At 42.3% G+C, this 26,110-nt stretch overlaps 2 protein-coding genes across 5 annotated transcripts; one reads left to right on the forward strand and one right to left on the reverse strand.

The window, feature by feature from the left end:
* Positions 1-484: 484 nt before the first annotated feature.
* mbc (myoblast city) lies at positions 485-26,031 on the forward strand. 3 transcript variants are annotated; one of them, XM_017153231.3, is made up of 16 exons: positions 485-1,022; positions 14,027-14,138; positions 16,373-16,529; positions 16,594-16,863; positions 17,261-18,554; positions 18,616-18,904; positions 18,963-19,313; positions 19,370-19,544; positions 20,661-20,774; positions 21,394-23,560; positions 23,629-23,860; positions 23,923-24,009; positions 24,228-24,318; positions 24,378-24,548; positions 24,609-24,753; positions 24,820-26,031. In XM_017153231.3, exons 1-16 carry the CDS (start codon positions 974-976, stop codon positions 25,137-25,139), a joined length of 6,024 nt encoding a protein of 2,007 aa, XP_017008720.2. In that variant the 5' UTR covers positions 485-973; the 3' UTR covers positions 25,140-26,031. The 3 variants fall into 3 exon arrangements, with proteins under 3 accessions (XP_017008720.2, XP_070072339.1, XP_070072340.1); XM_070216238.1 differs by lacking the exon at positions 20,661-20,774; XM_070216239.1 differs by lacking the exons at positions 24,228-24,318; positions 24,378-24,548; positions 24,609-24,753; positions 24,820-26,031 and adding an exon at positions 24,102-24,210.
* LOC138913332 (uncharacterized) lies at positions 4,304-11,645 on the reverse strand. Of its 2 annotated transcripts, XR_011419008.1 has the most exons (3): positions 11,631-11,645; positions 8,264-9,741; positions 4,304-8,199 (listed from the first exon to the last, which is right to left on the reverse strand). XR_011419008.1 is itself a non-coding variant. In XM_070216643.1 (2 exons), exons 1-2 carry the CDS (start codon positions 9,488-9,490, stop codon positions 8,188-8,190), a joined length of 1,239 nt encoding a protein of 412 aa, XP_070072744.1. In that variant the 5' UTR covers positions 9,491-9,809; the 3' UTR covers positions 4,304-8,187. The 2 variants fall into 2 exon arrangements, 1 of the variants encoding a protein (XP_070072744.1); XM_070216643.1 differs by lacking the exon at positions 11,631-11,645 and having other exon boundaries at positions 8,264-9,809.
* Positions 26,032-26,110: the final 79 nt, after the last annotated feature.

Consider the following 26,110-nt stretch of genomic DNA (forward strand, 5'->3'; position numbering starts at 1 on the left):
ATGTTTTTACTGCAAATTCTTTGTTTTCTACTAATCACGATGCAAAAATCGTTGTGCGCTCTGCACATATTTCGTAAAAAAATCCATCAGTGATCACTTATTACATGTGTTATCGGAATTACAGCGGTGGTCAAAAGTATTTGCACATTTCTTACGAGTAAGTACGTGTAATTACTATTTAGTGCAAATACTTTTGACAACCCCTGTATATTATATTGATGTGATAATGTGCGCGTTCAGCAGAACAACATGATCACTGATCACTGATTGATTTCTTACGATAGTTCTGCTGAACGCACATGACTAATAATCATGATGCAAGAATTTTGCATCAGTGATCACGAAAACTTAACATTTTTAGTGATGGGAAAGCACCGATTGTCGCAGTGGAACATCGATATTTCCCCAAACTCGAGTTCGAACCACAATCGATGTTTTCATCGGCCACCACCATCAAACCGACGCAACCAGAAACCTCCCCAAACCGCCCATTCAACAACAAACGGTCGGAACGGAGCGCGCGGCTTTCCTCCGAGAGCGCTAAATTAATTAACTGTGAGCCGAGCGCACGAGTGTGTGTTCGAGTGCGTGTGCGAGTCCATGAGCGGAGATAATTAGCTGAGCGCGGCCAACTCCCAAATCGAGAACAAAACGAGCGAAAACAACGCAAAATGCATTAGCAGCGACAATTGCGCGGAATGCAGGCTTTGTGCAATAGTTACTTCGATTCCCCGGTGTTCGTCAAAGTCCACAGCGAAATCCGAGTCGAAATGCTGGTGTTGGCGGCATTGTGAAAACGAAATCGAAATTCCAACTACGTGTTGCTCTTTTCGGTTGCCTAATTTTGTGTCTTGTTGTTTTTATTTTCGCAAACGAAAGTCTACCGCTTTGCATGTGTGAGTGGTGATCGCTGGTAAAAGTCGGCGCTGAATCAACAACAACAACAGCAGCGCGGAGAAGAAAAGCCTTCAAGATGAGTGTGTGGAGCGATTGCAATGCCAAGCAGGCAGAATTCGGCATTGGTAAGTTGTGGAAGCTATTAAAGCGATAAATTAGCTGGAATATGGCTGGCCAAGAATGTTTAAACAAAGTGCTTTGTAAACAAGCATAGAGGAAAACTTTATGAACTGTTGGGCGCTCCTTTCCAGAACCCCGCCCCCTCTTTCCCTCTCATTTCGCCGCATGTGTGCCCCCTGCTGCGTTGCTACGGTAAAACTTGTTGCACCTTCTCGCTTGCACACGCGGCCGTCGCTGATCCTCCCTCTCTCTCTCTGTAATTTCGTTTTTCTTTCCATTTCATCCTGCTCATTCAACACTAGCATAAAATTCTGAGATTTGCTCTTGAAACGAAAACCTGTTTTCCATCATCTGTCTCTCTCTCCTCCGCCTGTCCCTCTCTCACGTGCAACTGCAACACACTGGGAGAAAAAGGTGATCATGCTGAGAAAGAAATTGCATATGATATTGCTTCGAGTATATTTGTAAACCTGTTTTCTTCTCTGTGTACACTGAGACAAATCCCAATTCATTGGCAGTGACCATGAAATATCTAATCGCGACCCGCTTCGAATACGTGTGAATTTTTTATGGCTCCCGCTTTGTTGACCTTTTCACCGCTGATCAATAGATACGACAGGTACAGGGCACAGGTACTACTACTTCAGGTAGACCGAGTGGAACTGGGAATCTCACTCGTTAACACTCGAATGGAGCTCCCCAGTGTTTGCACTTGTTATTTACACATGTTTGCCTCTGTCTCTGCCCTTTTTTGTGTTTGCGCGTATACTAACTGTCGAAATCGTTGCGAGTACCCGATAATACCGGTGGGGCGTGGTCGGGTGGGCGGTGTGCGGTGGGTGGTGGTAAAATGTAATCAACTGCGATAATTTTCGGAATATGGGGCGGTAGATAAGTTAGTCGTTGGCATTGGGTGGCGAATTTGGCCTTTGTAATGCGAAAATGCCTTACAGCATATACGGAATTCAAAAGAAACTCCTTATCAAAGACAGCTTGGATGCGTTCTTGTCTTATCGTGGTTTTCCACTTTTTGTTTGTCTACCTTGGGTTCTTACAAATTTTCAAATTCTAAGCAAATAGCGGGCTGTCCCAGATATTGTAAAATGTGTTAAAGCAAAGGGATTTGCTTGGCAGCTCATCCATTTTGCGTATTATATTTTCAAAAAACTTATACTCAAAGGCAATGGCCATTGAGTAATCGCTTTATCACTTTATGGGGCTCAGTGCTGTTATCGTCTATCGATGTGTGCGTGTGTCGGTGGGTGGCACTTGGCTGAATTTATTTCTGTTGAAGTGCGAGTGAGTGAGCGAGAGCTAGAGTCAAGTCCTCTGCCTCCTGCATAGCGGTAGTTGGGGCACACTCACTCGCACATAAAAGATCTGCTGCATATGTATGCAGGTCCCCCTCACTCCTGTGGAGTGGGATACTGCAGCTCCCTGCTCACTCACCTCCACGCACAGTGGGACTAAAGTTGTAATCTTACTGTTCAGGCAAAAGAGCAAAAAATATCCAATAACAATACATAATAATATTAAAAATATTATTATTATTTAGTGAAAAAGAATAAAGCATTTTATAGAAAATTTGTAAACACAAATTAAACAACAAAAAAAGTTTTGGTATCAAACATTTAAATTTGCACTTTTTGCAAACGATAGAAGCCAGCTGTTCCACCGTGCCCCTTCTGGCTTTGATGATTTGTCTGTTTGTCGAGCAAGTTAAAAGTTTGCCTGCGGTGACATCTTCACTTCTTTGCTGCACTACTCCACTGTTCATTGCCTCTAGTTGGTGTGCACCTGCAGGGCCCCCCGCTCCCCTCAGACCCTCGCCTCTATTTACTCACTCCATGCAGATGCATTCTACGGCTAAATTTGAATAGCAAAAACAACAAGCGCGTTAATAATAAATACAGCAACTTCAAATTAAGGGGAGGGCTCCAAAAGTAAACGTAAAACTTAATGAGGCCTGAGAGCAGTGAAAAGTGAAGTCAAAACTCATGCCTCAAACAGGAAGAACAAAGAGGGAAGCGGGGGACTAGTTGATTTGGTTTCTGATTTCAGAGTCTGGGTTTTCTCGATTTAATTAAAATTTTCCGGCTCGTTGGAGTTTGAGATGCATGAAATGCCTTTTGATTTGCATAATTTCAAAGGAAAGGCTTTTTTCCACTGCCTTTTCTACACAAGTGAAAATTTTAAATCAAAATTGGTAGTGAGCCGAAAAGGTATTCTCATATTTTCATACACAATCCAAAGTTTATTTACTAGATTCTAAAACTTTATTATTGAATTTGAAAGTTGAACCAATATTATTTGAATTGCTTTTAGAAAATTAGCCTTATAACTTACCCTGTAATCAGCTTACATCCAAAGTCTCGGGCTCTATAATTTCAAAGATAAACAAGATATTGTTACGCAACCGAATAAGGGTCCCCCGATTCGTGTTATCATCAGGCAGATGCCCTTCCTCCGGGGCGGCTGCATAATTGTTTGCGCTGCTGACTCAGATCAGGGAACACTCATCCCCCGGACTTTACCCTCACATACCATCCTCCGACTGCGGATAGTTGAGCAACCGCCCAAGTGAGTTGCACATCCACTTGGGATTCTGATTCTGATTCCACTTGGATCGCCACCCCAGGAACCCTCCACTATCAGAGCACTCTCCCCCACTGCCAGCGAATCTCCGCTTTCCATTTCGCAATCAAAATGGAAACTCAATCGCTGCCCCCACCCCGCACACTGAATGTATGTAACTATCCCACCCCCATTCGAAGATTGCCAATGTCGGAGATTGTCGCATCTTTGGTTTCCCTTCTATGCTAATTGACCAACTGCAATCTTCGATTGCTCTCGGGAATTGCTTAATTAAACATAAATTGCCTGCCGCAAAGAGCAGTTATGGGGATCGAATTCGATCGGGGAAAGTGACCGGGGGAACGAGCAGCGGGTTGGGGGGTGGGGGGTGGTCGCGTCATTGGGGCACAGTGCGTCATCCGGTGTCAGTGGAAACTGGTTTCAGCTGCTCAAGAAATGTGAGCTAACGTTACAAAGGTTACCAGGTTCCATTGAAATATTTTTCACAGGAGGGCTTACACTTTTGATCGCGTGTTATCAAACATTTGGTTATTAAAATTAAACATACGGGGTTTCCCCTTAATATGCCATTTTCTTTGAAAAATACTTAAAACATAAAAGATATAATTCGGTTTTCAAACGAATTTTATGCTATCGCTGCTCTATTTACTCTAAAAATATCTAAGTTCAAGAAAACAGGCCCATATTATAGTATGGTGTCTTTGTAGTTTTATTTAAACAAGTAGTGTATAGTATAGTTTTATTTTCGGTTATTCACATCCGATCACCAGCCACGCTTTTTCTCGAATCCTCTTCCTCTTTTTTCTTCGTGCCTTCCAGGGATGGAAGATACTCTCGTGACTTTTACAAACCAGGGATAGCACAACATAACATATCCAGGGCTACACAAATAACATAACATAATTAACTTAAAACTACGTTGGCCATGTTAATACTAATAGTAGTTGCTTACATAGTTCTTATTACTACAATTCGGCCGTCCTGACTATGAGGATCTCCCGATACTCGTTGACTTACTTCTAGTAACAATGCTACTTTGGCCATATTTATTTATTTTACAAGTGTCGTTTACGTCTTTGTTTTTACTACTATTTTCGGTAATGCTAGTTTTGTTTTTATTTACAATAATTTCATTTGTATAGTCAATTTTCTCCACAGGATCTGTTTCCTTATCTTTTATATCTGGATTCTTATTAACATTAATTTGTTCTATTCCACTAAGCCAGGGTTTCATATTATGCACCGCCCATATACCCGAATATGGCACTTGGGATTGCTGAAAGTTTTCTACATCTTCAATAAAGTACCTATCATTATCTAACACCTTGGACACAACGTATGGCCCTTTGAATTTGGGAACTAACTTACTGGACACACCTTGCTGCGAATTGAAATTTCGTACAACAACATAATCTCCTTCAGAAAATAGATGCGGCTTTTGTCGTTTTGAATCAACATAGTCTTTGTTATATCCTTGCGCTTTTCTCTGACATATATCAGCTTGTAGTCTTATTTCGTTTAGGTCTTTGTGCATATCTTCTTGACACTCATCAATACAATTTTCTTTTAAACTATCAATATAACAACCCTTCTGCCTTACACCAAATAGCATTACACTTGGATATTGATTCAAACTTCGATTCTTTGTGTTATTCATTGTGAACTCTACTTTGTCTAAAACTTTGTGCCATGGTTGATTATTCTCTACGTCTGTTAACTTTGCTATCATTGGACCTAAGTCTCTATTAACTCTTTCTACCTGTCCGTTTGCTTGTGGCGAAGCTGTTGCTACTTTTACATGCCTTACATTGTTCTGTACAACAAACTCTTCAAATTCCTTTGACGTAAAACAACTGCCTCGATCAGATATTATGTTCTTAGGTCTACTGTACGATCTGAAATAGTTTTCTAACGCTTCGATTGCTTCCTTAGTACTAGTTGTTTTGGTTGGATATAATCTGGTGAACTTTGTACATGCGTCAATTATTACTAGTATATGCTTTTTAGTTGTCTCCTTGCTATTTATCGGACCATAGTGATCAATATGAATGACTTCAAACGGACTTGTTCCTTTCGGAATGGGGTGTAAAAACCCCTCAGTTTTACCTGTTTTATTAGAAAACGCTATACACTTTAGGCAGTTCTTTATGTGACTCTCAACTTTCTTTCTTATACTTGGAAACCAATAACTCTTACTTATGAGGTCCGTTACTTTGTCAATTCCTACATGCCCCATCTCATCATGGTATTTGTACAGAACATTTTCTTCCATCGATTGTGGAACACAAAACCGTAGCCTATCGTTACTTTTCTTATATACAACACCATTTCGTAGTTCATAGTGCTCATCCTCTTGACTTAACAACATTTCTTTAACTCTATTTATATTTTCATCTCTTCCCTGACATATAATTAGATTTTCTTCGAAAGTATTTGTTTCAATTACAAGAATGCTATTACTTCGACTAAGTGCGTCCACATGCTGCATTCTTTTTCCCGATCTGTGCTCAAGCTCATAGTCATAGTTTTGAAGCTCTAAAGCCCACCTTGCTATACGGGGATTTATTTCTTTTTTATTTAAGGTTAAAGTTAATGAATTGCAATCAGTCACAATTTTGAACCTAATTCCTTGCAAATAAACTCGAAACCTTTTTAATGCGTTTATTATTGCTAAAGTTTCCAACTCGAAGCTGTGGTATCTTGACTCCACGTCGGTTGTTCGTTTCGAAAAATAAAAGACGGGATGAAACTTGTTATCCCTTTTTCTTTGTAATAATATTGCGCCATACCCTAACGAGCTTGCATCACAGTGCAACTCTGTCTCATCTCTCGGATCATATATTGCCAAAATTGGAGCTTCTATTAACTTTTCTTTAAGTATAGTGAACGCATCTACTTCTTCTTTATCAAAAACAAACCTCTTGTCTTTTCTGGTTAAATCGTACAGTGGCTTTGCAATAATAGAGAAATCTTTAATAAATCTTCTAAAATAAGAGCATAATCCTATAAAGCTTGAGACCTCGCTGACTTTTGAGGGTACTGGAAAAGACCTAATTGCTTCTAAACCTGTTTCGTTTGCTTTTATCCCCTCTCCATTGACTGTATATCCCAAGTAATCAATGGACAATTGTAAGAATTCACATTTATCAAGTCTAAGCTTTAACTTGTTTTCAACTATACGTTTAAGAACTTCCTTTAAGATTTCGAAATGCTCATACAAACTCTCCGTCGCTATCATAATGTCGTCAAGATAAATCACAACTTTTCCTAGTCGTACCATATCAGCAAATATCTTGTTAATAAATCTTTGGAATGTGGGTGGTGCATTCGTCAAGCCAAACGGCATTCTTAGAAATTCAAACTGCCCTAGTGGCGTAGTAAAAGACGTATATTTAATAGAATTATCATCCATGAACACATGATGAAATCCGTTTTTCAAATCAAGTTTCGAAAAGAATTTTTTATTCGCTAACTTTTCCAACAAGTCGTCAATTAACGGAATCGGATAATTATCTTTAAGAGTAACTTTATTAAGACGACGATAATCGACACACATTCTAAGTTCTCCAGTCTTTTTCTTTACAAGAACAATTGGCGACACATATTCAGATTCACTTGGGCGTATATACCCATTGGCTAAATTCTCGTCTAATATTTTTTGAACTTCGGACTTTTCTGCGTAGGACAATCTTCGAGGGGGGCACCGAAATGGTTTATCGCTTTCAATTGTGATCTTCATAGTACATTTTATCTTAGGTTCCATCGGACGATCAGCGTCTTCATAAAATGTCTTAAACAAACATTCAAGCTTATTTCTAATTTCTTGACTCATCTCTCTTCCTATCGTATAAGTTGCTTTACCATCGCAAATAACATTTATATTTAACATATCTCTATCAAACGAATCCACATTGTAACTTTCTTCATTCGCAACAACTTTGTCTAATTTCGTGTCGACATTGTCATTTGTAGCCTCATAGTCCTCAACATCAGTATTCGCTACAGTTTTTAAACATTTCACTACCTCGGGCCTGCTCGACTTCTCTACACTTTTCTCCACATCTATCTGCTTCTCTACATTGACTTCTACTTTGTTATTGTTTCCAAGATCGCTCTCTACTTTTGCCTCTACATCTACCTGTTTCTCTACATTGACTTCTACTTTGTTATTGTTTCCAAGATCGCTCTCTACTTTTGCCTCTACATCTACCTGTTTCTCTACATTGACTTCTACTTTGTTTGACAAATCACTTTCGCACTTTTCCACTAAATGTATACCCACTGGCTTAACAGATAAATGGTTACCATCGTCAATCACTTCTACAAGCTTAAAATTACTTAAATTTAAAAAATCGCGTCCTACTACCATTGAGTACCTTACAGATTCATCAGTTACAACCAGTAATTCAATCAACACGTTTTTATTTGAACTTTTAATTAAACAAACTGTTTTTCCAATTACATTTAGTTTACTTTCGTTTATTCCGAAAAAGGTATTATTCAACTTGTTCTCGTCAATGATTACGTTACTGGGAACTACTGACTTCTTTAGAAATGAAACGGGACTTCCCGAATCTATGAGGCACTCTATGGAATAAAATTTGTTAGAAATGTGTATCGTATTTTTAAACTGGACTTTAAAATGTCTTACATATTCGTTGCCATGTTCTTTCTTCTTGTACAATGAACACGCTCTAGCCAAGTGTCCAACTTCTCCACAGGCATAGCAAGCTCCATCAGCCCGTACTGGCTTGCGGCAGTCCTTAGCCAGATGACCAAGACTGTGGCAGTTAAAGCATTTGATGACCCTCTGTTCCGGGGTCGCAGCGTTTGATGAAGACGTTCCTTGCATCCTATTTGGTTGTACCGGAGCTCTGGGAATCTCTACATCTTGAAAGGCTACCAATACATCAGCAGGCACTGCAAAACGTAGTAGTTTCGCTTGATTTTTAAGTTGTACATTTTGTATGCCATCTATCAAGTACTGCACTAGTTCGTGAGCACTCATAGCGATGTTTTGTGCCAGAGTAAGCTTGTCAAAATAGTAAATAGCAAACTTCTCGCCGAACTGCCACTTGCGGTTTTCAAACTTGCGTCGCATTTCCAAGACATTATCCTTGGTTCCGAAAAAAATTTTTAGTTGTGCCAGAATCAGGTCAATACTTCCAGACAACAGTGATGGGCGAGATAACAGCCAAAAATTAGCCTTGCCCTTCAAGCGTGAGCAAATTAGTGGACGCATGACGTCATCACTAACTTTAAACACATCACGAACGTTTTTAACCACCATCAACCATTCGTTTATGTTGCCATCGCCGTTGTATTCTGGGAGTAGCTCTTTGACGGTGTTTAAGTTCATCTCTGGTTTGGAAAGGCGGTCAACATTCTCAAAACGTAAATTTTGCATCGCCTGTTCCATTCCCACAGCGTTGCCACCTGGATTACGTTGAACTCCAAAGGTTGAAGCACTTGATTGAACGCCATAGGTTGAAGCACTTGGTTGAACGCCATTTCCTTCTAGTTGAACGCCATCACGATCAACTGTCTCGACAAGTTTAAGTTCGTTGCCGAACACGTCTTCATCTTCTTCTTTGCGTTGTTCTTCGTTGTTGTTGCTGGCTGCATTGGCGACAGCCATCTCGCCATCCTGTTCTTCGTTGTTGTTGTTGGCCGGATTGGCGCCAGTCATCTCAGCACCAATTTCGCCTGTAGACTCCACCTTTTCGTAGTACAACTCCGGAGCAATTTCAGACGGTAGTACAGCATTTAGTTGCGCAATTAGTGCGGCTTTGTTTCCTTTTGTGGATAAACCAAATTTGTCACAGTAACTTTTGATTTCCACTAATTTCAGTTCGCCGAGATTAATGCGTGTAGCCATTTTAATATTTTCCTATTCCAATATAACTTGGTTAGGTTCAGTTACCACTTCTGAATTATAGTATGGTGTCTTTGTAGTTTTATTTAAACAAGTAGTGTATAGTATAGTTTTATTTTCGGTTATTCACATCCGATCACCAGCCACGCTTTTTCTCGAATCCTCTTCCTCTTTTTTCTTCGTGCCTTCCAGGGATGGAAGATACTCTCGTGACTTTTACAAACCAGGGATAGCACAACATAACATATCCAGGGCTACACAAATAACATAACATAATTAACTTAAAACTACGTTGGCCATGTTAATACTAATAGTAGTTGCTTACATAGTTCTTATTACTACAATATTGATATAATTATTTTCAGGAAACAATTTTTCTTTATCCGACCAGTTAACCTTACTTGTTCAAAAAGTCATAAAACCAATTTTAGATTGTTTTTAAGTGATTTTCTCAGATGTCTCAAATGGGTCAAGTTTGTGTTTACATTTCCTCTTTTTTCTTTTGTTGCTCCGCAATTTTTTATGGCTCTGCCCCGTAATAACAACGTTCTTTTTTTTTTCAACATTCTTTTTGTTTGGATTCTAATTCTAATTTGTTTCTGGATACTTTTTACGACCGCAACGACATTAACCGTTACTGTCAACGGGCAAGACGCTCGAAGAGGTTGCGCAAGTATTTTTATGAATTTATGTCCCATCAAATATTATCTAGGAGTCCAAGATGGAAGGGGCTGTGTCTTGTGCCCTATAAGTATGCGACGTATAATTTTGGTTTCAGGTTTACCCAGTTGTATGTATTGCACGCTTGTTGAATATTTCCTTTTTGGCAAGCCCAAAAATTTGACAGAAATAGATAGAAAGGGAATATTTACCTAAAAAGATAATGTTATACATACGCCAAAGCAATCGCGTTTCAAATTCCAAATTACTTATAAGTAAATTTATAAGTATGCTAACGAAATATTGTATGATATTATAAAGAGTTACTGAGTATAAACATTATATTAAACATTTTAAGAACATAGAATGTTAGACCGAAAAAATGTTAAACTATTAATTGTCTAGTTTGGGTGGGGTTAAGATATCGTATTTAAATATGTTCAGTCAGTGCACTATAAACAAACCAGTAATTGGATTTTTGTTTTGAATCTACTGCAATGGATCCGATATAATTAATTCACAATACGTAATTATAAATTCCTCTCAACGTCTTCAATTAGCCGCATATGTATCTGTTCAGCACTTGAAAAATTCAAATTGAACAATAGAACTCCCATCGTGCACTCCCCCATTCCGTACACACAAGTGTTGAATTTTTCGTATCCATATTAATCTCACCTCACCCCGTTTTAGAGATCTTCTCTACCAATCGTAATTAGTCAATGCCAGAGCATCTTAACCAACGAGAATCATTATAATTAACCCTCAAAATTGTTCCCCAGGCTTTGGGCAATTAAAAACGTATATATAGGAAAATGTTTATATATAGAAACCGCTTTAGGGGCTTAGCTCATAAAAGCTCCTACCCCGAGCAATAGAGAGCGTCAAACAAACCCGCTTCTATATAGAAAAAAAAAGAGTAAAAAATGCCTTAATGTGTGGAGCAAATTTGCATATGTGTATGATCATATATAGCCATAAAGAATCTTCTCTGAGCCGCGTGCTATTTAAGCCAGAGATTTTGAAATGAGCCAAGTTGTGGCTGTCGTTGTCACGTTGTTGTAGTTTTTGTTTCACTTTTTTTTTTTTACTGTCCAGTCACCAGTCACGACGCCAACTTCGACACCAATTGATGACGAAGCGCCTCAACTGCGGTTTATTTTATATATTCACGTTGCTTTATGGACTGCGATTTATTATTGTTTTGGCTTTTGCTTTTATCTAGCTTTTAGCAAACTATAAACCGAAGGGGGTTTCGGTTGGTCGGAGGAAAAGAAAAGGGCACACTTTGTTCACGTGCTGGGGGCCACTTTAACATCTCCCTTTTCCAGGTGCAGCTGCATCCGTTGGAGCTATGCACTGAAGAAAAATATGATTACATTTAAGCTAGGAACGCTGGCACACAAAATTCAATATTCAATAGTTTTTCCCTGTGCATTTCTAAAAATAATTCCCTGCATTGTACCTATTTTGTTTGGTTTACCTGGCTGCCTGTTGAGTGCTGACTGTTCTGTGTTTTCTCTCCATTGGTACGAACCCTTTTTCCTTCCCACTGCCATTGATCCGTGACTCCCCCTTCTCCGATCTCTGGTATTTATAGCCGAACAACTTGTGCATTTCATTATTTATGATTGTTTCCGTTAGTCAACAAGTTTGTGTCGCTGCAGCAGAGAGGAGAAAAAAGGGTCTTGGGATAGGCTTTGTTTCGCTTATCGGCAAACCGGAGGAAAGGAAATGGGCTCGATTTAATGACGTTTTCGATCGTTCTTGAACTCAACCCCCTCAGGGGTTCTGTTTCTGGTGCTTTATAGGTGTGCCGTTCCCAGTGACTGATTGCTTGACCGCAGCAGCGACGCTGGCGTAGGCGTCGCCGTCGGATGATTCATTGTCATTTCCGAGTATTTATTTAACTTGCGCATAAATAGCTTTGAGAAGTGGAAATAAGTGGATATTATAAGTGAATCCAATCAGTTTGATAACAGTCTATTGGAGCTGTATTTACGCACTTCCCAAGAAACTTTCCCAGCTGGGAAAGCTCTTCTGGAGCGGCCAGCTCAACTGGTTTTCGCAATCGACCCAGTCCCACTCCAAGTTAACTTTCCACGCAATTGGACAGACGAAATAAAATGCAAAGCGCAAAAAAATAGCAGATAAAACCATTTGACACATACAATTGCGGTTAAAAAAATAGGATTGAAAATAATTATTAAATATATTATAGCATTTTCACATTTGGGTTTACACCATCACTACTTGAAAAGTAATAAAGCGTCGAAATAATTTTTTAAAATTTTTAGGCCTCATGGGAACTATTCCAGAAAATATTTCCGTTTACTCATGATGGTTTTGTATGATTTATATTTTAAAACCCAGCTGAAAAAGAAATTTTTGAGTTGGTGGGCAGGGGTTTTAAAGCCAATGTTTTGACCTCTGTTGTTTGGGGCACAACAGCAGCGGCAATGAATACCTTTTGCGAATTGCTGCCGCTGTCGCTCTTAATGTGCTGTGGAGGTCGTTCTCGCTTGTTATGCTTTCCATCGAGATCGGGCAGCGCGAACATCGCGAGCATCGGTCATTGGACCGTAACTCGCGCCTCTGCCGCTCCGGTGCTCCCCTTCTGTTACGCAGTCGCCATCGGCACTTCCACCACCACCACTACCACATCCACATCCAGCAGTCCCAGCACCACTATTACCACCATCATCAGCGGCAGCACCACCACCACCCGGAGCGTGCCACGCGAAGGCGGCTCAACTTGGATTTGGTATCTTTTGTGCTTGGCTGGCGGCGCTGGATTTTATTTTATGGGGGGTGCACATTTGTGTGTTCATAACTACATATATGCGCTATATGCTTATATCAGAAACTTGCACTATCAAGGGAAGAAGGAAGTTTGTTTGGCGACGATGTTATGTCCCATTATGTCTCATGCGGGGAAAACCGAAGGCACTACTCCTAAGGGAGTGATGGAAAGGGGTTTTTACAAGATGATTTGATTAATTTTTAAGCAACATTGTTTACTGTAGTGTTGCGGTGAAATCTCACTTCATGCCGTAATTACTATTTGCTAAATATTTATTACTTGTAGCCATGAGCTCACTTACTCACTTACCTCACAAAGGTGTAGCAATTACTATAAAATAAATTTAGGCCTAAGATTTTCTTCAAGACACTAACTAAAAATATTTTAAAGAAAGTAGTGAAAAAGAAAAACAAATTTCGAAATTCTTAGAAAATTCGTTTGCGAAGATATGGTTTGTACTATCTATCTTACTATTTCTTAGATTTCGGATAGGAAAGTATTATATTTCCAAGAAATATTTCTTGACCAATCCACTGCATTACTTTTGCGACTTATTTAAAATTAGACCACTTATCTGAACGACTGAAACGGATTCCGGGATGCCTAGTTACATTTCCGACTTCTTGCTGCGATATCGGTTTTCATTTCCAATGCAAGTGCGTCATTTGCAGTTCCCCGTCAGACATCCAATTCTTATCGGCGGCAGTCGGGTTTCGAGGAAATTGCCCAAAGCGGGGTTTCATTTTTATATTAGATCTCACGTATGAAATGGAATGGTAGCCCAGATTCTGGTGGGGGTTCAGGGGTGAGAGGAGGCGGTGGGCTTGGGTTTATCAAATATCCCATCCGCTCGGGTGCACAGATAGCGGCAGCCCAGCTTCCGATGATCAGCGCGTCCCCCTCAATGGCGGAATGGGCAATGGGCTAATTGATAACCTTCCGCTCCCGTTTATTCGCGTTGATTTCGCTGTGATTTCGCTCAGTTCGCAGTGGCTGACAACTGGAATAGGTGCTCTAGGCTAAGCTCTGTGAAAATCCAAATTTATACTAATTTTCCAAATGTTTCTTCCTTTCAGCCAAGTGCAATTTCGACCAGGAGACGAAGCCACATCGCCTCAATCTGGATGTGGGCGATGCTGTCATAATTCTGAAGGAGACCACCCACTGGTACTACGGCTACAGGCAAAAGTGAGTAGTTATGTAAAACAAATATTTTTGTATAGATAGGAAAAGATGAGTTTAACTTTCGAGTAGCATTTGAAGTAACATAAACTTACTACAAGTTTAAAATATATTCACTTTGTAACACCTATCCTATAAGTCACAAGATTCCATTAATTGCCATGTAAAGTATGCAGCACTGCTATTATTTCGATCGGTGTAGCTTGTCTAATCAAGTAATCAGCTAGATCTTTTCCCCTGACTTTCACTGCAATCTCGTTTGTCTGATGCATATGCATGAGGTGGTTGGGGAAACATCCCATACATTAGCGGACAAAAAAGTAGCAGACAATCGACAGACGGAAAAACAGAAGAAACAGCAGCAAAGTTTAGAAGCGGAAATGCTTGAAACAGATATTTCACAGGCAGAGAGTGAAGCAATCGTAAATCAGGTACACAAGCGCCGCCCATTTGGTTCGGCCTTTGTTTACTCCTCAAGATGCCTGGGTTTTCTGGGGAAATCTGTGCCAGCACAGCACTCGTTCTTGCCCAACGCTCCTTCATCCTTTACTCCGCCTCTCGAACAGATGCCACCATGTGGCGGCCAAAGTTGCATGCCACATCCGTCGAAGAAAAGAAGAGATAAAGTTTTCTTTTCCCTTCCCACCATTCAATATTTATACATGGTTTGACCCTTTCGCTGCCATTCGGTTTGTTTGGGATTCTTTTTATTTTCCTTGTATCTCTGTCGGTTTTATCTGGCGACGGCTGACCACGTCTTATCAAGAACGAAAGAACGAGGAAAACAAGAAGAACGCCATCCGAATTGACGGAGCTGACCTTTTTCCATATTTCTGCTGACCCAAACAACAACCCCATCTCAAGTGGAACCAGAGATTCCGAGAGCCAGACATCTCGGATGGTGGAACAAATACAACGGGTAGCAAAGAAAGTAAATAAATAAAAGCACGAATTCTCCGATCACAGTGATGCGCGCCTAAGAGAACCAGTTCAAGACCAGAATGCGACGTTAATTTGCCTTAATTGCGTAGAATATTTCCCACACATCACTGTGCGTTTCGTTTATCTCGCGGCAATAAAAAGAAATTCAAGGCGAGCAACGACACTCGATATGCTGATAACCTATTTGGCCCGAATTTCTGTTTACTTTCGTCTCTGTGGGTAGTCATCAAAAATGCCTGCTTCTGTTTATAGAAAAATATCAATTTTAATTGTGCATTTTCTCACGATTTTAAAGCGTAAATATCGAAAATTACGAGCACCGAAATCAATTGAAAACGGTTAATCAATTTGATAGATACCTTTCATACATGTAGAACTATGACCGGGGTTCAGGGACCCCAGAGATGGGGTAGATGTGGTAGCTGGGGAAGTGGGCTGCTGATTCTATAAGTGATGAATGCCTCGAGCAATTAAAGCGGCCACCCCGCATGTCAAGCGGCGAATTGAGCCAAATTAAAGCATTCCATTTCATCCGACAGTGTCACACTTTGAGCGCACTTCCTCTGCAGACTGGCAGACACTGGAAAATATAGTTTCAAAAAGTAGAATTATAAAACAAGAAAGAACGTCGATTATAAGATAGCCGTTACTTAAAGTAAATGCAAGGAAGATGGAGATATGCATGCAGCAAAGCGACTGCTTGCACTGCTTGAATTCCATCATATTTTACACATAACTTTTTAATGAATGATACCATCTGAAAAATTTCTTCTACATTATGATAGATTAGTATTAAACACAACTAATTGCATTTAGAACTGCTTTTTTATAGGCGTTAGGGAAGTTTTGTTTTAAATAATGTAACACCTCCTATTGAACGAATACAATATACCTATTTCTTCAGAAAACTTAATCATAAGGGAGCTCGTTTATTATAACATAATTCAAATTTAATCTTTGATTCTTGATTCTTTTTTCAAAAACCCACAATGACTTATATTTCCTAAGTGCACGATTTTCAGTGCTTCAAGCTCCCCTATCGCTTGGCTTGGGTTGGGTAATTCATCAGCCGCAATGGCTGTTGAATTGTGTCATATATGTAAATATGAAGTGTCCACAGTGGAGCGTCGCTTTGAGGCCCGATTCTTGATTGCACAGATAGGGAGGCCCACAAACTTCGCTTTCACTGTGACGTTTGTAAAGCACGAAGTGGCAATTTGTTCTTTTCTGCTGCATCCCATGTGCATGGCACATTTTTATTAACTTACCCTCTTTCTCTTTTTCCCATATTATTGCAGAGCAAAGGAAACACGCGGCATATTTCCCAAGAGCTATATACATTTATGCGAATATAATATCGTGAATGGGGAGTACTGCATCCAGCGTACGGATATTGTCGAGGAGATCACCAAAGTGCTCCTTGAGTGGGGTTCCATAGCCAAGAATTACTTTCTGGTGAGCTCAAACATTATTCATAATTGTGATTCAGTTTTAATCTTTATATATTTGCTAATTTTAGACCACGAATCCAAGCTTTTCGAAAATTCGCGGAAAAATGAACGAATTGAACAATAACAGGGCGGCCCTGATCTCCGGCAATCTGCCGCTGGACGAAGTGCGGAAGGTGAAGCTGCAGGCCACCAACCAGATCGACACGGGCAACAAGCTCCTCGGCCTGGACATGGTGGTGCGGGATGAGAGTGGCGATATTTTGGACACCAATGCCATTTGCACCACCGAGCTGTACGAACAGCATACGCAAGCTGTTCAGCGCATCGAAAAGGCCAATGTGAGTGTTGAAAAGTGTATCTGTCAGCTATAAATTCAAGTTCAAGTCAAGTCAAGTTTCTTAATAATATAAAGTTTTAATTATTTTAGTAATTAATATGATTTTTTTTTTTAGATTTTTATGTCAATCCGTTCTGGGTGAAATTTGCTACTCACCGTTTTTTAGAGGTCCAATTTTATATTAGTTTAGATAAGCCGAAACTAGAGAATTTCTCGAAACAGAGGGTTTCCCTCCTATCAAGAATTTAATGCAGCAAATGTGTCACATTAAATTGTACACTATTCACTCGATAAGAAGGTTTGAAACAGCAATGATTCACGTGGAGTGTATTTAGTAAATTAAATAGCTCGCTAGTATTCACAATTATTAATCCTATTTCCGTTTATCCAACCTTCAGCGTCTTTCCGGCGACCGGGGAACCACTCGAACCCCCAACAAGTACTCGCACAACATCCTGCTGCACGTGAACGCCTTCGTTTGCAAGTTCCAGGAGGATTCGGACCTGCTCTTCACCCTTTTCGATGGAGAGACGCACAAGCCGATTAGCGAGAACTATGTGGTCAAGTGGTCGCGAACGGGAATCGCCCGGGATATTGACCAGATCGACAACAACCGCGTGCTGTTCACGGATCTCAGTAAAAGCGATCTGGCCATCGCCAAAATGTACCTCGTCTGCTATGCCATCCGCATCGGTTCCATGGAGTTCAAGGATTCGGCCGAGTCCAAGCGGACCAGCATGAGCATTGCCAACAGCATGCTGACTCGCAAGGCTTCCCAGTTGTCGGTGAGTTCCAGTGGCTCGGCCAGCAGCAATGGGGAATACATTATCCGGCGACCCTTCGGAGTTGCCTGCAAGGATCTGACGCCGTTCATCAACAAGTCGGACGACTTTCGCGGCAACATCGACTTGCCCTTCATCATGTGCGAGAAGGATACGCTGGATGGCACCCTGCGCAAGCTGATAGCCAACAAGGATATCGGCAAGATAGACTCCAAGATGGCTGTTACCATCGAGGTTCTACGAGGCGACATCAAGCAGATTAAGGAGGAATTTCCCCGACTGATGCACACAAATGTGCCGGTGGCCCGCAAGATGGGATTCCCAGAAGTTATTCTCCCCGGCGATGTGCGAAACGATCTGTACCTAACGATCTGCAGCGGAGAGTTTTCGCGCATTGCCAAGACATCGGAGAAGAACGTGGAGGTGTCGGTGTGTGTGGCCAACGAGCAGGGATACCTCATGCCCGGCGTGCTGAGCATCGGGGCAGGGCATCAGCCCATTGACGAGTACAAGTCGGTGGTTTATTACCACGACGACAAGCCAAAGTGGCAGGAGACCTTCAAGATTCACGTGCCCATCGAGGACTTTAAGCAGTGTCACCTTCGTTTCGTCCTCAAGCACCGCAGCAGCAACGAGCAAAAGGATCGCACTGAGAAGCCCTTCGCCCTGTCTTATGTGCGCCTGATGCAGGCTAACGGCACGACCATCACCCAGGGTCAGCACATACTCGCTGTGTACAAGATGGACCACAAGAAGTACGACAAAACGGTGGCCAATTGTTACCTGGAGCTTCCAGCCACGGTGGCTGAGCTGCAGGGCGCCAAGCCCTCCATCGGCGGACTCACTCTCCTGCCGAAGGATCAGCTCTCCATTGGCGTCAACCTGTGCAGCACCAAGCTCACGCAGAGCGGTAAGCAGGAGCTTTATATTAAGTGTTAAATCATTAATCTAATGAATGTGTTAACTTACAGTGAGCTTGCTGGGCCTTCTTAATTGGTCCGCCCACAAGGAGACGCTGGAACAGTCCCTTAACGCCCTGTCCACGGTGCCCGGCGAGGAGGTGGTGAAATTCCTGCAGGACATACTCGATGCCCTGTTCAACATACTGGTGGAGAATGATCAGCCCGAGAAATACGACCAGCTCGTCTTCATGAGCATTATACATTTGATTGAAACCGTGTCCGATCTCAAGTACCAACACTTTCTCACTGTTCTCGATGTGTATATCAATGAGAGCTTCTCATTTACCCTTGCCTATACGTAAGTTGTATATATTTTGCGGGTAAATCTTTATTAATTTGGTTTTCTTGATATTTAGCAAACTGATGGATGTGCTGCAAAAGAATATCAGCGATGCAATCACGCCGAAAGAAAAGTCTGCCGATGGCAATGACCTGGAGGAGAGCGTCGAGGTGCGGCGTTTGTACAAGACCACTCGTTACCTTCACTACGTAATGAAGTTTGTGATTCGATCGCGGGTTCTCTACGCCGAGATGAACTGCAACACGGACTATGTGGACTTTGCCACGCGGCTGCAGGAATTACTTCGCATGTTTATCGACATGATTGGCTGTCCGAGCAATCTGCTCAAGTCGGAGGGAGCGCTGCTCAAGAATCTGCACATCATAGCCACCGATCTGATGCAGGTGTTCGATCAAGTGCGATTGAGGTGTGTTTAAAACATAGATCATCCAATTCCATAGCCTAATTTGTATCTGCTAACAGCGTTTCCATTGTGGAGATCCTTGAGAAATTCCCACCGCGCCGCCTGACTCAGTCGAAGATGGGCTGCATCAAAGACTTTGTGGAGACCAAGCTCTTCACCCTACCCAAGTGTCGAGCCATCCTACTGCCCGTGTTCTGCAAGCACATCAAGGATCACCTCGACAGCAAGGAAGAGGTAAGTGCTTGAGCAGTAGCAGCATTGCGTGTGCCACTAATTTATCATTTGGGAACTGCATTTTGTTCTTAATCCAATGCATCGTCCTTGAAAGTTGTCTTGTGAATGCACCGACGAGACGCAAAATTAAAACATAACCCAACACATGCTCAAGTGAAGTCAGCCCCAAAAGTAACTAACTAAAAGCGAACTATTATTCCTCACATTCTTGCTTTATAAAACATGAACTTATAAACAAATAATTTATTAAATACAATTCCATTAATGACATACCTAATACCTTGGGTTATTAAACACTTCGGCGATCCTCGTGAAAGAGTTTTTTTTTCTTGACATGTGACTTGTCTTAATTTTGCTCAGTTCCAGTTCGATTTATTTAGTAACTAGTTAAGAGTCTAATCTTTGCAAGCTATGTTTAGTTAGTGTTAAGCATGTTGCATTCGCTTTCTTTTATACAAATGTTTAGCATGTGAATTGGCGAATTCAGTTGAATTGTTGCCAACTGTTTTGTGTCTTGTGTCCTAGATTTAGATAAATGTTTTGTCCACGTCCTAGTGTTAAGCACCATGTAATCGACTGTAGTGATCTAGCCATGATTTGTCCACGTTAGCTCCGTGTTAGTTAGCGATCTTCCTGTGTGTGTCCATAGCGAGACTACTTTTATATCTACCATGGGGCGTAGCGAACTCATGTAAATGTTATGTAAACATTCCACCGACGTGTTTAGTTTGGCCATTAGTACTGCACCCGCTCACCGTCATCGTCATAGTTAGAAAGCAATTTGCATTTGGCAGCTCATCCAAGCACAATACCAACCACATCAACCACCTGGGAACAGTAAACACACCTCAAACGCACACTGAAACACCGAAACACACCCACCCAAATATGAATGTGTGATCTCTCCTCACCGGCACCTAATTATTCAGCTCTATCTATCTGTCTGTACTTGTCTTCTCCATTCTAATTCCATTATCATTATCATTAAATGTTTTTCGTATAATATTCCAAAAATCAAAAATCAAAAATCGAATCTTTATTCACGCACAACCCAACCTATGTGTTGTTATCGTTTCTCTGTCGTTGCCACCGCAATTGCCTTGTACAAAACACTAGGGAGACTCGAAAACCGATATCTGGCAGCAAGAAAAGAATCTTTCGAAAGCCGCTAAAGTGCTCGGACAGAAAAAATCCCAACTGCACACATGTGATACGACTGCCAACAAAAAGGTAAAGGAACTAAGTCTCTCATCCCGAAGTCTCAGTCAGGTCAGCTCCAGGTCCTCCAGACCCTGTGATCAGCATCAACCAATCCTTGATTTGTTACCCCTTTCAAATGTTATGTATTTTTATCATTTACCGCCTAAGATCTTTTTGTTCTGCCGTTAAGCTTGCAGCTAAAAAGGCTTTCCAAGCTTCAAGCTATCGATGGCGGGGAAATTGTGAAAAAGTTTTCCTCTGCTCCCAAGTTTTCCCGCCATCGACGCCCGCTAAGTTAGGCTTAAGTTGTTTCAGCTTTTTGCAATGCAATGTTAAATGGTTTCGTGTTTTTTTTAAACCTGCAACGTTTTTATGTTAATTTTAATTAAATTAAACACTAACGTTAACGTTTTCCCTTGAAGTTCAGTCAGAAAATAAGAAGAGCCAAAAAGAGAGCGCTCGAAACTTGTAGATTTAAACCCCAAGTCCTGTTTGCGTTTTCAATCCTAAGCATCAAATTAATTATGAAAAGTCACTAAAAGTATTTAAAACTTGGATTGAAAATAATAACACGGCTTATCAATCCCCCAAATAATCCTCCCTTCATCCCCATTAAGACCATTTTTAACATATACCATTTCATTGTTAGATTGCCGAGTGCATCAACATTATGAACAACATACTGAAACTTCTGTTTCGGTCGGACGTGGGCGCCACGCACAACGACATTCGGGACATTATGATCATCCTGTTCCGCACCGTGATGAAGGCGGCCCACGCTTTGGACAGGGACACGGGATTGGTGGGCAAGTTCTTTGCCATCATGCTGGGAATCCTGCAGCGCATGGACGCCCATCACTACGAGTACTTTGTGAAGGACCTGCATCAGCGCGGGGAGCTGAAGCACTTTGTCGTCGAGATCCTGCTGGTTTTCGAGGAGCTGGTGTCGCCGCACCAGAAGGCCGTTTTCCCGCGCGATTGGATGGACATGATAATGCACCAGAACACCGTGATCTTGGGCGCCCTGAAGCACCTGTCCGTGGTGATCACGGACTACTTTTTGTGTCCCTTTGAGAAGCAGATCTGGTCGAATTTCTTTCAGTGCTCCATCGCCTTTCTGGTGCAATCCCCCCTGCAGTTGAACGACTTCAACGACAATAAGCGGCAAATAGTGTTCGCCCGGTATCGCGACATTCGCAAGGACACGGCCATGGAGATCCGGAAGATGTGGTTCCAGCTGGGGCAGCACAAGCCCAAGTTCGTGCCGCAGCTGGTGGAGCCCATACTGGAGATGAGCATGATTCCGGAGAAGGAGCTGCGCCAGGAGACGATCCCCATCTTCTTCGACATGATGCAGTGCGAGTACTACAGCTCGCGGCTGGAGCAGGAAAGCTATGGCGACACCAAGTTCAATAACGCCCACTACAAGGGTAACTTTTCGGACTTCAAGACGGCGATGATCGAGAAGCTGGACATCCTGATTGGAGCGGGCAAAGGCGATGCCGAGTACAAGGTTCTGTTCGAGACCATCATGCTGGAGCGATGTGCTGCGCACAACACCCTAAATGTGGATGGCACCGCCTTTGTGCAGATGGTCACGCGGCTGATGGACAAGCTGTTGGAATACCGCTTTATTATCCAAGACGAGAGCAAGGAGAATCGCATGGCCTGCACCTTCTCGCTGCTGCAGTTCTACTCGGAGGTGGACCTCAAGGAGATGTACATACGGTATGTGTACAAACTCTGCGCCCTGCACATGGAGTTCGAGAACTACACGGAGGCTGCTTTTACTTTGAAGCTGCACACGGAGCTGTTGCGCTGGACGGACACGGAGCTGTCGCACCAGCTGCGCAGCTACAAGCACAGCCACTGCCGCACCCACCGCCAACTAAAGGAGGCTCTGTACTTTGAGATCATGGAGTACTTCGACAAGGGAAAACAGTGGGAGTGCGCCATTGATATGTGCCGGGTGCTGGCCCGCCAGTACGAGGAGGAGATCTTCGACTACCTGAAGCTGGCCGAGCTTCTCAATCGCATGGCTTTGTTCTACGAGAAGATCATCAAGGAGCTGCGGCACAACTCGGAGTATTTCCGCGTGTGCTTCTATGGCCGGGGATTCCCGCGTTTTCTCCAGAATCGCGTTTACATCTTTCGTGGCAAGGAGTACGAGCGGCACAGTGATTTCTGCGCCCGCATGCTAGTGCAGCATCCACAGGCTGAACTCATGCAAACGCTGGAGGCGCCGGGCGAGGAGATCACCAACAGCGACGGGCAGTTCATCCAGGTGAACAAGGTGGAGCCGATCATGGGTCAGGCGTTCAGCAAGTTCAACGATAAGATCATCAACAACGAAATCGTCAAGTATTTCGCCGCCAACAATGTGCAGAAGTTCCAGTTTTCGCGTCCGTTCCGGGACAGTATTAATGGCGGCGACAGGGACGATGTTCGGAATCTGTGGCTGGAGCGCACCGAGCTGCTCATCCGTTTCCCCCTGCCGGGCATCCTGCGCTGGTTCCCCGTCATCGAAACAAACACATTCAAGATCTCTCCGCTGGAGCGAGCGGTGGAAATCATGAAGGACACGAATCGGGACATTAGGCAGCTGGTGATTCTGCACAAGAGTGACGAGAGTCTGCACATCAACCCGCTGAGCATGAAACTCAATGGCATTGTGGATCCGGCTGTGATGGGTGGCTTTGCCAAGTACGAGGAGGCCTTCCTAACCGAGGATTATCTAGAGCAGAATCCGGACGACAAGGAGTTGGTGGAGGAGCTCAAGGAACTGATTGCCCATCAGATTCCGCTGCTGGAGATAGGTAAGTTGTAGAGTAGCAGGTTAAAGGTTGGAAGAATTAATAACCATTAAATTTTGTATCCTTTCCAGCTATTCAGCTCCACCGTATGCGTGCTCCGGACAGCCTGAAAGCGCTGCAGGAGCACCTGGAAGGCTGCTTCGCCGACATGCAGCAGCACGTGGAGTTGCGATACGGTCGCAAGTCCTGTGACCTGAAAATTGAGCGAGATTCGGTAGTCATGCGGAGGCCGAACTTTTTCCTGCCTCCTCTCTTCGATGGCAGCAACAATCGGCACTCGGAAACCAGCATGGGATCCTCAGAGTAAGTCACAATAGCTTTCTGTTTATAATGCCATCTTATGCTAATTTTATTTCCCCTTGCAGTAGCGGCCTGTCGAAGTCAACATTTCTGCCGCGTCCACAGACCAATTCCATTAAGAACCCATTCTCCGGCTTAGGTTTCAACACTAGGTGAGCTGAGTTAATAATCCCGAGTCGTTTGGAATGCTCTTGCTAACCAAAACTTTTCTAACTCTTCCTCCACACTAACTGCTGGCATTTAGTTTGAGACTCTAACATTATTTTGATTTTGGTTGATTTCTAAATTGCATTTTTCTTTCGTTTTGTTTAATTAATTGCGTTCTGTTGCTTATCATCATCGCTTACTTTGCCTATGCCAACATCTGCAGACCCAGTTTGGGACACTCACCGAGCATCAAGAGCAACAAGAGCAAGGACAAGACTCCCAGCAAGCGGCGAAATAAGGATGGAAAGGTTAAGGTAAGCAGTAGCACATAATTTTACATCGAAACCTTACTAAAAAGTACTTTAACCCACAGGAGCGGGAAGCGCATAGCCTGTCCAGCAGCCAGTGGTATACACCTCCGCTGTCCACCATAACATCGACGCCGGAGAAGGAGATCAACACATCCATAGCTTCGCTAGCCAGTACATCTAATAGTTCTCTGAGTGGTCCCAAGACGCCGGATCCACATGTTCTCACAGAGGAGGTGAGTTTGGATAAAACTAATAGTGATTCCGTTGTCTAATCCCTAATCCCTAAACAATAGCTTACACCCAAGCGACCTCTGCGTTCGGAAATGGAAAAGGAACGTCGACTCTCTCGTCCTGCCAGCATTGCCACGCCAACGGCCACCATTAAGAATTTCCCCGACACGCGCTCGCTGTCCGAGAGCAGCAATCGCAACTCTGTTGGTAAGTTTGGACTCTAAATAAATAAATTTCAACTTATTATTAAAATATATTTAATTTCCCCCTTAGAAACTACAGATTCTACATCGGAGGAGGACATTCGGCCACCACCGCTGCCAGCCAAAGCACGCGACTCCACGGATTTCACGAGCCTGTCGCAGAACTTGGATTGGACGCCGAATGGCTATGCGATGCTCAGCACAATTAGCAACACCAGCAGCAGCAGCATGAGCACCACCTCGACCCTGACGAAGACCAGTATTACCAACACCACGTACGAGTATTTGGAGACCACGAACTTCAGTTTGGTGGGTGCCGTCGATGGAAACAAGCCGCGTCCGCCGACGCCGCCACCGAAGCCATCGCGCCACAGCAAACACATTCCATAGGGCAGCCCAAAAGCTTCCAGTGCAGCGCCATAAATGTTCAAACGTTGTCGAGTGCCAAATATTCCTGTTACTACTTGCGTAGCTGGCCAACGAGCCCGTAGCCGCAGCCACAAAAACAGCAACGACCTTTGCCTCAACCTATCGACCGCCTACCAAATCAAGTGTCTTAACAAACGATCGCATTAGCCTGTAACATTCAGATTTCCGATTACTATGTTTAAGTGTTTGATTACGTCTAAATGATATTATGTTGAACATGTCATTTTCGTTTAGTTAAGGTTTTATCGTGTAATTTGTTTCCAACAAACAAACCCAACTGCTTGTCTTCCACAAGTACCAATTAATGTTGTATGTACACATGTCTGTTGTACTTTAGATATCTACGAATAGATGTAAGCTTAAATCAGCAATTCGAAGAACTTTGTACGTCTCTTATGCAAACAAGTGCCACAGTCTATATGCAATAGCAATTAACATACACGAACCAACGACCATTTATTCGATTTTACGAACAAGCAAAATGGTTTTAGCACAAATTTACTAACAAGTCAATTACGAAATACTAATGTGAAACGAAAACTTGTATGCTGCAATTTTAAACATTTTTTGAAGAACGCATAACTATTTACACTGTTTTTTAACGATTCAGTATAGCCATAATGTAGAGAAAATAAATGTTGAGATTTATTCGTTAAGCTTATATAAATATTATATATGAAATACTAGCACTGAAACCATACGACACAATTATTTTAACGAACCTGAGTTTAAATATTTAATTTTAGACAACATCATTGTTTAATTTTGTTTTTAAATGGATTCTGTGTAATTTTCGATCTGTGTATCGGCCAAAGATTAAGCAATAATAAAATACAATTAAGCATGTAAAAATTATGATTTCGTCACTCATTGGGAAATTATGGGAATTATTTTCTTAGAAAACAAAGAAAACTCCAATAAATTATATTTGG

The sequence above is a fragment of the Drosophila takahashii genome, chromosome 3R (genome assembly GCF_030179915.1).
Source record: "Drosophila takahashii strain IR98-3 E-12201 chromosome 3R, DtakHiC1v2, whole genome shotgun sequence".
Classification (NCBI taxonomy): Eukaryota; Metazoa; Arthropoda; class Insecta; order Diptera; family Drosophilidae; genus Drosophila; species Drosophila takahashii.